The sequence below is a fragment of the Erithacus rubecula genome, assembly GCF_903797595.1.
Source record: "Erithacus rubecula genome assembly, chromosome: 5".
In the NCBI taxonomy this organism is placed as follows: domain Eukaryota; kingdom Metazoa; phylum Chordata; class Aves; order Passeriformes; family Muscicapidae; genus Erithacus; species Erithacus rubecula.
Genome location: NC_136687.1, coordinates 50,363,963 through 50,376,856, shown reverse-complemented (window position 1 = coordinate 50,376,856; position 12,894 = coordinate 50,363,963). Strand labels below are relative to the sequence as shown.

Below are 12,894 nucleotides of genomic sequence, written 5' to 3'. Positions count from 1 at the left end.
TGAAGGAGCTGGTTTTTTTTAAACAGTATCTTATATTTGATTAGAGTGATCATTAAATTGTTTCAGATATAACAAAGTGAGCAGCAGATGGAACACAGCAAAGACAGCAGAAAAATATGAGATTTCAGAGGAGAATCAAACTAGGCAAACTCAGAAGTGATTCAGAAGAGCTCATACCAAAATTCTGGCTAATATAATGGCATATAGTATATGTCTATGAATTACAACAGTTGTGGAAAATACTCAGGGTATTATTTTGTTTTTTGATAGATGCCAATAGCAATCTTGAGTTAGAATTTCTGAGTACACCCTCTCGTGTGGTGTTGAGAGTCTCCCCACCTTTTTAGACACTATAGTGATTTTGGAAAATTTAAATGAAGTTTAGTAGAGTGGAAATACCAGCATGTAGCTAAAGATCACATAAATTTGTTGTATCTGATGGATTTTGCTACGCTTCTTGCTGTACCTCTTCCCAAACTAGCATCCTGCTTTTCAAGATCTTGCATTGCCCAATTCAGCCTCTAATCAGCTGGCTTCTCCACCTTCTTCAAACATCCTATCAAAGATTTTCTCTGTCTTTCTTTCACACCCTTTCTCATATCTCCAAAGTTAATTTCTCCCTACATCCAACATGAAAAATCTTCAGCTCAAATTTGGCATCCACTGAAAACAGTTCAGCTCAATTTGTATTTCCATCCACCAGTTGGAAGCTGGCTTGGCTGTTCACTCTTGTGAACAGAGTTGCAAAGGGAAAATCTCATGACAGCAACAATTACTTGACATAACATTATATCACATCCAGATCCATTCCTGGCTGAAGGAAGATAAATCACAACCAAGTAACAGAGAAGCTTACAGAAGGTTTGTTTTTAATTTTTTTCTAATAGTAGTCTAAGGCCTAGTGGAGTTTCTTCAGTCCCCATAGAGTTTCTCATGGTACACTGATACTGCATCAGATTGTACTGTATCCTTTCAGGACTTGTATTGCACACCTTCTACACAGCTTCCAGTTTATTTTAGTTATTACTACTCCATAAGACTTTTAAGCTATGAGGAATTGCTAACATCCCATGACAAGCCTTGTGTAAATTTTTTAACTGCAGGTTTGATCTCACCTTTATCATGTTATTCACAATTGGTACATTTCTTTATTATTTTATTATGCTGTTGTCATATTTTTACAGTCTGTAATTTGCCTCATTCATTCAGCTCATACATTGCTAGACCTAAGTTCTGGTGTGTGCCCCATGGAGGTACAGTGTAAGCCCATTGAATGACTGCTAGTTATTCACTAGATGCCAAATACAGATGCCTGCACTGAGCCTCAGATTCCCATTGTACTTGCATTGTTCAGCTCCAAATAATTTGAAATATGACAAAAAGAAATAAACGCATCTCAAAAGAATTTTTAAAAGAGACAAGAGAAAATATTACTATGGTTTTATCTTCTTCAGCTGCAACATAATATGCTCTTCATAGATATGTCATCCATAAGATAAAGGGGATATATTTTTCTGGTATTGTATTTACTCTGCTTTCTTATATATATCTTGTGAATTAAATTTTTTCCTAAAATTTAACATGAACGATGTAGCAACAATGATACTGGATTGGACTTGACATAGATGTTGATATGTAGGAATTTTGTTTTTCCTTTGTGTCTGAAGGGATGGCATTTTCAGAAGAAGAGCCCACATGTGTGCAGTGTGATATTTTAATAGAGCTGTATCTGCACCCAGAGCACTGCACAGCTGCAAGGCTGTTTGTACAGATGCAGGCATGCAGCTGCTTTTCCTGAAAATATGGTCAGGCACTTATCACACTTATCAGAGTTGTGTAGCACCCTTTAGTATCCCTTAACAAGTGAAGAAAAAATTTGTGTTCATCATTTTCCATTTAAAAATCCATGCTGAAGGAACAAGGAGCATGCCAGTAATATAGAACTGGGAAGTAAATTATTATTTTTCTGCTTTGGCAGTCAGTTAAGGCAATTCTCCACCCTTGCCACTGTGCTGGCAGCTCAGGTATTCCTGTGCAATGCAGTACCAAATTTTTGAAAGCCAGAGAAAAACTGCAGTTCTTCCCTGTATTTACTATATATGTGTACAACACACTGTCCTTCTCATGGGAGAACTCTGTAAGAGAAGTCATTTTTAAGTTAGGTTGTGGCATAAATGTAACTAGCAAGCAACAGCAGTTTAGATTTTTGTTCTTCACATAGACATAGTCCAATTTGCTTGTCAGTGGAATAAATAAGACAACACTGATGAGAATACATTTCCTGACAAGGTGTTGGCCCTTTTCAAGCCATCCCTGCACAGATGCTGGATGATACCAGCTACACATTGGATGAAGAGCTAAAGTATGGAGTTCATGATTTTATGATTCTATTGCATGTGTTTTTCAATTTCCTTTGCCATAATTTGGTGCTAGCTAATGAAATTATTTCAGTCACTCAAGTAAGACTTTTACACTGTTTTGTGTGAGGGGTTTGACTTCCTTGTTTGTGACTGCAGGCATGGGCTTGTAGACTGGCTGCAGGCAGGACAGCAAAGACAGGAGCTAGCTTCAAAACTTAAAGGCACTTTGTGCCACAAGTTGTTCTGTTGTGTCATCTTCTGCATGGTGACAGCAAGGCAGCCTGATCTGAGTAAAAATGTGACTGCACTGGTCTTCCCCCTGCCACAGCTCCTAATGTCTTCCATGGGTCCTAAACTGCAAAAGAAAGAGAAAACCTTCATACTCAAATCTGTAATGTTCTCATTTCCAGTGGGCTCAGAACACCTTGCAAGAATCAAAATGCATTCATCAGTGGGGTCTCCAGAGACCTGATAAGCCAGTGACAAGGGATGGTGTGGTGGCATTAAGAACCAGACTGTGCTGCAGCCTGGATTTATAGTCTTCCAAAATAAATGCTTAGAGACCCCCTATGGCAGCCTTTATTGAGCTCTCAGAGAAAGGGCATGCCAGATGTTGCTGAAAGGGGACAAATCTCAGTTTCCTTCTTTCCATGGCAACATGACCTGCTGCAATTAGGGGGAAGACTCACTGCCAGAGAAGAGAAGTGGTTTCATTTAGGTTTTCCAGAGGAAGAGGAGGCTTTTGAGGGAACCAAAGTCTGTATGCAAGCAAACTGCTGTGGAAGCACTGAGCTTCATGATGCAAACCTGTTCCTGCTCACTGCAGCCCAAGCTTGGCCAGCAGTCTGTGCTTCCTCTCTGGTTAGCACAATCAGGGGAAACATGCAGAACTGCTGTGCAGTGTAATTGCAGAGCGGGGAAAAGAGGGGCTGGGAAGATTTTCTTTTGAAGCTTCAAGGTACTGTGTCTCAACCAAGCTGGCTCCTTCCATATCTGGGCAGGAGATGCTTATCAAAAAGAGAAGAATACAATGGTTCTAAAGAAGATAGTTAAATTCTTTTGTGTGAGGAGTAGGACATCCTGAATCCTATTACCTCTAGGAAAGTGGTCAGGGCTCATGCACAAGGAATATAAAAAACTGAAAGATAAGTCAGTTTCTTTAAAATAAGTTTCTGAAATGAAAGTATTATTTCAAACGAGCTTTTACTGGAGAATTTTTCAGTATCACTGGTAGTTTTGCAAAGATTTTTCTTGTGGTTAAAGTTCTTTTTCAACTAGTGAATGGTTTTGATGAGTAGTTTTTTGACTTCTAATGATTTTGCTCTCCTTGCAGTTGGTATTCAGTAAGCATATATTTGAAAAAGGAACCTGCCCAAGAATTGCAGTTAGGCTTCTATTCTAAAGAAAGGGGACAAGAATCCTTCAGGTAGCATCATACTGGATTGATTTAATATAAAGAGGGATGCTGTTTTTCTGTATTCACCTCTGTTTAACTCTTTCATGGTACTCTAATCCACAAATTATTTTTTTACCCAGATAAAGAGTATTGACCCATGTACATTTCCTCATTTAATGTTCTTTTATTGGGAATTAATTGCCACAAAAATATTAATTTATCAGAGGAGAGGAATCACTTTAGCAACATTTGGTTTAAATTTGCCTCATTTTTTAAATGCCACTTGGTTACCACAGATCTAGTTTTTATATAATTTCTGTATATGACCTTCACTATTGATTCCCTTAAAATAGTATGCATTGCTATCTGCAGCACTTAATTGTCAAGAAACAAGTGAGAAGCTGGCATAATAAAAAAGATATTGCTTCCTTACCTTTGAAAGACCTGCTTTGCTGAGATTTATTTTTTTTTCTCCTGTGTCTCTCCTGTCTGAAATTAATGTTTGCTGTAGCAAACCTGTGGTTCAGCTGCATGCCAGTGATCAGCATGACCTGCTGGGTTTTTAGTGCTTTGCTGTGAGCACCTGAAGAAGCAGCTGGCTCTGTTCTCCCACCACCCTCAGAAATGTCCCTTTAATTGGCCTCCACTCTTTCCATCCTCTTGTTATTTTCTTTCTTGTAAACTTACAAGATCCTTTAATTACGATGGCAAAATGTGAGGGCACTGAGCAAAACTTCTGACACTGTGCTGCCCCTCTCATTACAGGGCTCTCATACCTGAGTAATTCTTATTCTGGGTGAATTAGGAGTCCTGCCCAGTGGACCAAGTGAACATGTGATCATGAGGCTTTTCTCAAGAAACTGATGGCAGGTTGCATATGAGGAATTAATGCTTTTCCTGATTAAGTGTTATGTGTAACAAATAGACATGTCATTCAAGCTGATATAGCACTGTAATGAAAGATAAACTCCATACTGAAGAGGAGGCCAGGCTGGGATTTCTTTCTTCCCCTTCCAGGTGTTTAATTTTCCTACTGCTGTTTTCTCCTGGGCTCAGTGAAGCTTTTAGAAACTATTCCACACTTTCTGTGAATAAGGACAAAGAATACACATCCATTTTTTTCAAATAGTAACCCTTAAATTTAAATTACTTTGTATAGACAATGCAAAATTACACATTAAAGGTGTTTAGGTGGTGGTAGTAGTAGCAGTAATAGTAGTAGCTGGTTGCCATGATGGCTGAATAGAGTTTTATATATATATATATATGTGTGTGTGTGTGTGTGTATATATATGTGTGTGTGTGTGTGTGCGTGTGTGTGTGTATATATATATATATATTTATGCTTATTCTGTCCTTTAATACAACCATGGGAACCCAGCTCCTGTCTTGTACTGCAGAGAGCTGTCAGTCAGATTCCATATTTAGATTCCCTGATTTCATGACTGCATTTCACTCTTAAGTTATGCAGGTCAGCCACATGTGCTGTCCTGCAAGAGTGTGAGGCAAGAAGTGCAAGAATTGTACTTTGGATGTAGGGAAAGATTTACTTTTGCAAATCAGTGGGGTCTATTCAACAAAGCTGAAATGTAAGGGTTTATTTCACTGGGATCCAAATAGAAGTCAGCTAGATTTGTGCCCTTTGTGAACAAAACCAAGACTTGAAACCTTGGTCCCCTGAGGAAAACAAATTAGAAAATAAGAATTTCTCTGAAAGTAGATCTGACTTCTGCTGCAGTCTGATAAACAGCAACTTCATTGGCCTCTTGCAAGAGGGTTATGGAAAGTGTTTCCATTCCCTTCTGCTGGAAAAAAAACCCTCTCTTGTGAATGCCATCAAGCTGTTTGCCAACATCTGACAACCTGAAAATCTAGATTTAGGCTTCCACCTCAGATTTCATCTTTTCCTTTCCCCATTTTGGAGTACAATATCCACATCACCTATACCAGCTCTCACTCATCTATTTGCAAATATTCATTCAATTTTCTCCCCCCTCCTTCATTCCTGGTGTAATAGCATCTTTGGCAAGGCTGTTTTTTAGAGAGGAGCACAGCCCTCTGCAGGCTGTAGCTGCTGCACACTTGCTGAACATGGCAAGAGCCTACAAAAACTTGATTTATGTATTTGTGTATGCCAAAGTTTCACCTCCACACTGATGGGCATGGGTCTGGCTAGCAGCACTGGATGGTGTTTTTTCCTCTGTGTAGCCAGTGTAGTGAGATGGCCCATTTTGGAGACCAGGACCATCAAAGTGCTGTAGGGAGCAGGTAATTAATCAGTGTCTTTGATTAGGTTTAGGTCAGGGCTGAAGCTGCTGCTGCTGTGCTGCAGAGGAGGCTGCTTGTTTTTGGCTAAAATACAACAAATATTACAGCTGACAACTTCATAGGCAGGGAAAGGTGTTCAGCACCTGACTGAAAAAGGAAAGGAGTAGAAAAAGCACCACCACTGTGCCTTGGGGGTGTAGGCACAGGGTGTTCAGAAAATGGGCTTCATTAACATTATCTAATAATTTTCAGATTTACTTTTAGAAAATTAACATACTTTTAATTAGTTTAAACTTAAGATTCCCTGGATTTATGAGTTCTATTATTTTTTTAACAGTTAACACATTTTTATGTGAAATATTTAAAAGAGGTCTGCAGGAAAAAAAAACCTGCCAGTTCTTTTTAACCTGCAATCTATTGTGTATTTTTTTTTCTTTCATGAGGATTCTTTATATTTCTTTTATAGAGGACTTCAATGTACAGAAAATATATTATCCAAGAATACAAGTATGAAAAATTGCAGCAATTGGCTGTTGTTTACTTACAATTATTTTTTCTGAAATTTAACATTTGCTTAGACCTAGAAATGTGCTTTTAGAATGCCAGAGCTGTACACAAATACATTATTCAACTTACTATGCATGAGCGGGTTAGCTGTAACAAGAAATACTATCCACATCCCTCTTGGCATAAAAAATGTGCACATGAGACAGTGTAATGGCTTTAAATGTTTTCCTCTTATAACTCAATGGGTTTTTGGTGGAGTCATCCAGGATAAATTTTAGCTAATATCTGCAGACAGGGCATCAGCAAAGAAGAGTTTTGTAAGTGTTTAGTGATAGAAAATAGAAATAGAACAACCCTATAGAAATAGTTTTAACATCTATGTGCTGATGACTCCTGTTCTGTGTAACAACCCTTTTTACAGTAACTCCTTTGGAACTGCTCACAGGACCATGAAGTCAGGTCAAGCATTTCTGTCTGGTACCACACCTCCCAGTTTCTGTTAATGACCACTGCAGTGCATGAGTTCAAAATGACCTGATGAACAGCTAGCAGTTCCAATTTTGCCTGGTTTTGTTGGTTTTTTTTCTCCTATAACAACAGATATAAGATACTTAAAAAGTCTTTTAGCCTATGCCATAGTGACAGGCAGGAAGCCACAGGAAGGAGAGTGAAGTGTCAGCTCTGCATGCCCTGGTGGACTGGAGAGCTGGGGTGACTGCAGAGTGATAATGTGCTGCCCTCCTGCAAACACCTCCCTGGTGATCCAGGGCTGCATGGCCACGTGTGAGCAGCATCCAGGTTTGCCACCATCCTGAAATGTTGTTCTCTCTACACAAAAGGCCAATATAATGATGAGATGATTAAGTTCTTCTGTGAGCAGTGAGTTACATGTGTTGCAAGGTTCCATTATTTTTCCCAGGAGATTCTGCTTTCATTTTGCTCCCATAATTGGCTGAATGCAGTTCCTTAATTTTTTCTCATAATACTGGAGCTGGAATTTTGCTGTTGATTTTGAGGACCAAAGTAGAAATTTGTCTGCATAGCTATTGAAGAGCTGCAAAATACGTGCTTCCCATGCTAAGAGGGAGAGACAGAAGGATAAAAGTTTTTAATTGGCAGTTTGTTCTGAAATTCCCTTGGCCTTTTACAGAGAGCATCATCTCCTCTTTCCATATTGTAGGTGCAAAACTGTGAAATATCAGCAGTGTTCCAGGTACTTTGTACTCTAGCAAAATTTTATTCTTAGTCCTTTAAGCTAAAACCAGTCTTGAGCTGTGTCAAAGAACTCTGGACAAGGAGTTTAGACCAATTCTCAGAAGAAGAGTATGCTAAAAGGGAAATCCTATAGCTCCAGAGCTGGCAGATAACTGATTCCCTCTTATTGAAACAGGTGTTTCTCCCATGCATAAAAACTAAGAATTGGAGACATTTCAAAAGTAGTGTCACTGCTAATGGGAAGGCCAAACTGATAGATTTGCAAGGGGAGATTAAAGAAAGTTATATCCAGCTCAGCTAAGTAACAGAAAGATCCATCAATAATTGAAAGGTGTCAGCCCCAAAGTGTATTTAGAACTGCAGAGCAAAAACACCTAGGAATGGCATAAGAAAGTTATATATAAAAATGAGTAGTAAGAATAAGGATTGCAAGCATGACAACTGAAGTATGCTCCATGGTTTTGAATTCCTCAGATTTGTTACTGAATAGGGCAAAAGTGCTAAAAAGATGTATTTTAATGCATGGAGCAATCATGTGTTGAAGACAGGTGATGGGAATGATCCCTTCTGGCTCTTCAATCTCTTTTGTGCCCCATGCACTCTAACTGAGGCTCACTGTGATCTTATCTATGAAAAGTTATATCTTCATGGGAACCTGAACTGTGATATTATCAGCTCTGCTCTGAGGATCTTATACATACCACTTCATCACAGATATTATTGACAGTAAGTGCTTTTACCACTTTTATATATTCTCTTTGTGAGTTGTTTTACAGCAAGGCAGCTAAATCAAGAGAATTTTTCCCAACCAGCTGAGCAGCTAATAAGTCTCCTTACAAGCACTTAGGTGAATTCAATGCACTAGGATGATAAAAAGGCAGGTTAGGACAAAAGCAGGTGTCAAAACATAACCCTCTGCTCTTTCCATCCCCTCAAAGGTTATGTCCCACATGTAAAATTACTTGGGTTTAGAACCCCACTTTTCCTTAATTCTTTTGTTCAGAAAGTCTATCTGATCCTTTTCAGGATTCATTTGCCCACTTCTGATCCTCTGCCTTTATCTCTTATTTCTCTCCCTTGCTCTCTGCACACCATGATCCTTTTTCAGGCTGAGTCATTATCCTGTTAAATTCTCCTAGGAAGGGCTTTTTTCTCAGTCATGCTATTTCTTACTCAAGTGGTGCCTGTCGAAGATCAGAACAACCCATGCTAGGAAGAGCTCTGTGAGCTGCAGTACATATAGGACAAGCATACAAGTTGTATTGTTTGTTAACTGCAAATTCACTTCTATCCTTTATTCTCTGTCTGTTTAGATAGACCTAAAACTCCACTGGGAGGAGAGGAAAAAATATTCTTGACAATTTCCAGAGCCTGAAGATTAAAACTAGCCCAGTCCTGCACTCTGTGTGTGTGTACTTTGAAAAGAATTTTCTTTATCCTGCAAGTCCTGTGGAGTCCACAGATTTTTGCTCCAAAATCTGCACAAATTCTCCCCCTGCCATGCCTACAGATGGAAATAGGAAATATTCCCTTGCCAGGCCTGCAGTAGAAAAGAATGTGTCCCAAATGTAATCGTTCCTTGTGCACTACATCTTGTGAGCAAGCAGACGGTGTGGCTTGCTTCAGTAACTTTTATATGTAAACAGTCTTTAAAAACATAATCTACATTGTCAAAGCCTAATCTAAATGATGTACTGACATTGCTTACTTTGATATGCTGACTTGGTTTTGAATTCTCTCTGGATTGCCTGGCCCCACATGGCCTTTTTGTGTTTTGTTTACTTTTCACTTAGCTGTCACGTATTTATTCCCATTAGATGTACAAAGTCAATGCAGTCAGCCTAGTTTTACAGCTTAGTTGCCTAATACAGCAAAGGGGAAAAGCTAAATGAAGCCAAGCAGAGGGGCAGGAAAAAAAGCAGAGGGATTCTTCAGGTCTGACATAGAGACCAAAGAACCAGCAAAAGATCTGGATCTGCTAGAGCACCTAGTGAATACTGTTTTTTCAGAATAACATGATATGTCTGGAAAGCAGAAATTAATTTGTATAGACTGAGTTTCTGCTATTAAAGGCTTGCTCCTGAATAAAAGCCTAAATTTTGTGTATGTCAAGTATGTTTAATTTTTTAAAAATTTGGATTTGTTTCAAATGTGAATGGATGGGGAAATGTTACTTTTAAAAGCTTTTTCAGTGTAATGATCTAGTTGGATTTATCTTAGTCAAACAGTTAGAATTACTTACATGATCTTGTTCTGTTAAAATCTTTGAAGATATGTGAAAATGCCTCATGCTGAGAGAAGTAACCCCAAAAGATCTATTTGGTGTGACCTTGCTCACAGACCCCATAAGACAAATGGGTCTCTGTGAAGTGTGCCACAACTTGAAGCATGAGTGAAATGTGGACCACCCTGAACAGTGGCCTTCCCTCTGGATAGCCATGTCTGCCCTGCCATGCTTCTCCCAATGGGAATACCTACCCTACCTCCAAATGGTTGTTTTTACAGCTAAAAGGAGGATTCCTGTGGAATTTGGTGTTGGGGGAGGGAGTGTGGTTCCCTTGTTCACTGAGAAGAGATAGCCCACATTTCCTCCATGGCCACATTTCTTCAGTTCCAGCGAGGTGCTCAGCCCAAGCCCTTGATGGCACCAGAGCCTGGGCACCTTTGGTGCTGGCAGCAGCTTGAGCACCAAAACCTTAAACGAGCAAGTGCTGAAACCGCCCCGTTTCCAGCACTGAGCTCCTTCTGGCCTCGGCAGTCCCCAGCTGAGCCTTTCCTCTGCTTGGCACAGGTGAAGCACGGGAACTACGCCTTTGTGTGGGACGCGGCGGTGCTGGAGTACGTGGCCATCAACGACGCCGAGTGCTCCTTCTACACCGTGGGGAACACGGTCGCCGACAGGGGATACGGGATCGCCCTGCAGCACGGCAGCCCCTACCGAGACGTCTTCTCACAGAGGTAAGCCTTTGCACCAGGAGGAGCAGGTACTGAGGAATGGTTTCTCTCAGCTCTGAGCCCTTCTTTTCATTTGATTTTTGGCAAAGGAGAAACGTCTTGTGTTTGCAATCCGCTTCATTCCTCGCGTACGCATTCATTTTTCTCCGAGACATTGAATTATTCACTTCTCTAGAAACTGCGCTAAAAACACTTTGTGTTGATCTTATTTGAATTGTTCTTGTTTCTTCTGAAAAACATTAATGAGATAAACTCAACTTCATTAGCAGGAAGATGAGGAAAGAGTTGCTTCATTTGTAATAGAGAGTCAGCAAAACTCAACCCTTCCTATTACAGAAGCTGAAAAAGAAAGTGAATTTGGACACTGATGGGAAAACCAAAGGGGATGAACAAGAACATTTGATGTTTTTGTATTAGTACCCAAAAGCATTGGGTATTTATCCCCATATTAATCAATCTCTTGGGTTACAAAAGTGACATCTCTAGAGATGCTACTGGTACTGGGTTTCTATTAGGATCAGAAATAGTAAATTAATTGTACGTATTGTGCCTTTGCAGTATTTGTGCTTCACTCCAGTATTGATTCCTAAATCAGGACACGTGTGAAATGTAAAAAAAGACTACTAAACCTTAAATAACTATAATATCTGCAGTTTGGCATTTAGAAGATATGAGCTCGTTTCCTGATTTTTTTTCGTTCTTAATCTGGTCTCTCAGCCTGGTTTCTGTTGGTTTGTGTTATGTGTATTAAGCAAAATTTTACAGTTGCTGCGATGGGATTTCTATTGTGTGGCTGCCAGGTACATACAAAATATGCTTAATTTGGGCTGTTGCCTTTACCTTTGTCCAAAGACTGTGGTGAGGATGAAAGTAGCCAGCAAGTAACTGTGCAAATCCAGAGGAATCACTCTCTGCTCACACCTACTGCATGAACAGAGAAAACTTGGCTTCTTTGAATCTGTTCCACTTTGGAATTGATATTGCTGAATTTTGTGCTAATTTAGCAGCAACATAATAAAAAATTTCACAGGATCAACAAAAAATTCAATTTTAATGAAACATGTATATGCTTTGTATATTATAAAGAGGCAAATATTTATCAAATACTGTTATACTGTCATATTTCAGCTGTGACCAGGCTGGCTGTGCATAAAATCTCTGTCACTCTACTGTTCGGGGTCTCTATGCAAAACAAAGGAGTAGAATTCCTTCCTGTCATCTTTCAAAGAAATTCTTCCACCTGTTAGAGTACTCAGGAACTTGTCAAGGTGTTAAGTCGTCCTCTCCACATGCTTATCTGAGCTTGAGTTCAAAGATTGGAAGACTTCAGGGAATTTTTCAGTCTGTGTCTTTATGACTAAACACAGTGAAACTGCATTCTTCATGCCCAGCCCTGCTGCTCTGCAGATCAAGGTGGATGCATCCCAAGTGCCCTCAGAGACTGCTTGGGACAGGGTTTATGTACTGGCTATAGCTCTTGGCATAAGGGGGAAATGGTTGTGGCTGATTCTGGTGAGAGAGTTTCTTCCTGCTCGTGGTATTCAGCACATGGAGCAGCTGGGTTACAGCTTCTTGTGATACACTGCCTTCAGCAACTCCTGAATCATTGGGCTGTGCAGCCCTGACATTTCCAAGTACAATTTTACTTCATAAGAAAATTTTGGCTTTTCAGTGTATTATTATATCTTGGAGCTATAGGAAAGCAGAAGGAAGTATAAAAATTTGCACATATATAGGTATTTTTATCTGAGGATCTTTGAAGCAATACTTAAATATTAGCATCACTCAGGAAAGCAAATGCTATTTCCACTTTATGCTTAGGGAATCCATAGCATCAGGAGGTATAAACGAAATCCCAAGGTCATATATTGTCCCCTGGTGGAATCAGAGATCATAGGCACTCATTTTTGGTTTCCTGCTCAAGTTGTCAGAGTTCAGGTAGATGGAGAAAGGGATTATTTGTCAGATATTGGGCTACAGGAGGATCTGGATGGATATGCAGAAGCACTGGTGAGAAAATAACTCATTACACTAGTAAGAATAATGAACAGAGAAACTGGAATTTGCTTGGAGTGATACTACCTCCTGCAGCATTTAGAGAGCCTGAGATACATACTCTGAAAATGTGTGTGCTGCTGTGCTTAAATTCTTATTTCTGTATTGTGAGAACATATTATACAGCATTTCTAATTA

At 39.6% G+C, this 12,894-nt stretch overlaps 1 protein-coding gene across 2 annotated transcripts in view; it reads left to right on the top strand.

Moving 5' to 3' along the window:
• GRID2 (glutamate ionotropic receptor delta type subunit 2) overlaps positions 1–12,894 on the top strand; it is a 664,166-nt gene that overhangs the window by 589,854 nt on the left and 61,418 nt on the right. For both annotated transcript variants that reach the window (XM_079306473.1, XM_079306474.1), the window contains exon 14: positions 10,538–10,704. In XM_079306473.1, coding sequence (XP_079162599.1) covers positions 10,538–10,704 — 167 coding nt within the window. The remainder of the gene's footprint in view (positions 1–10,537; positions 10,705–12,894) is intronic.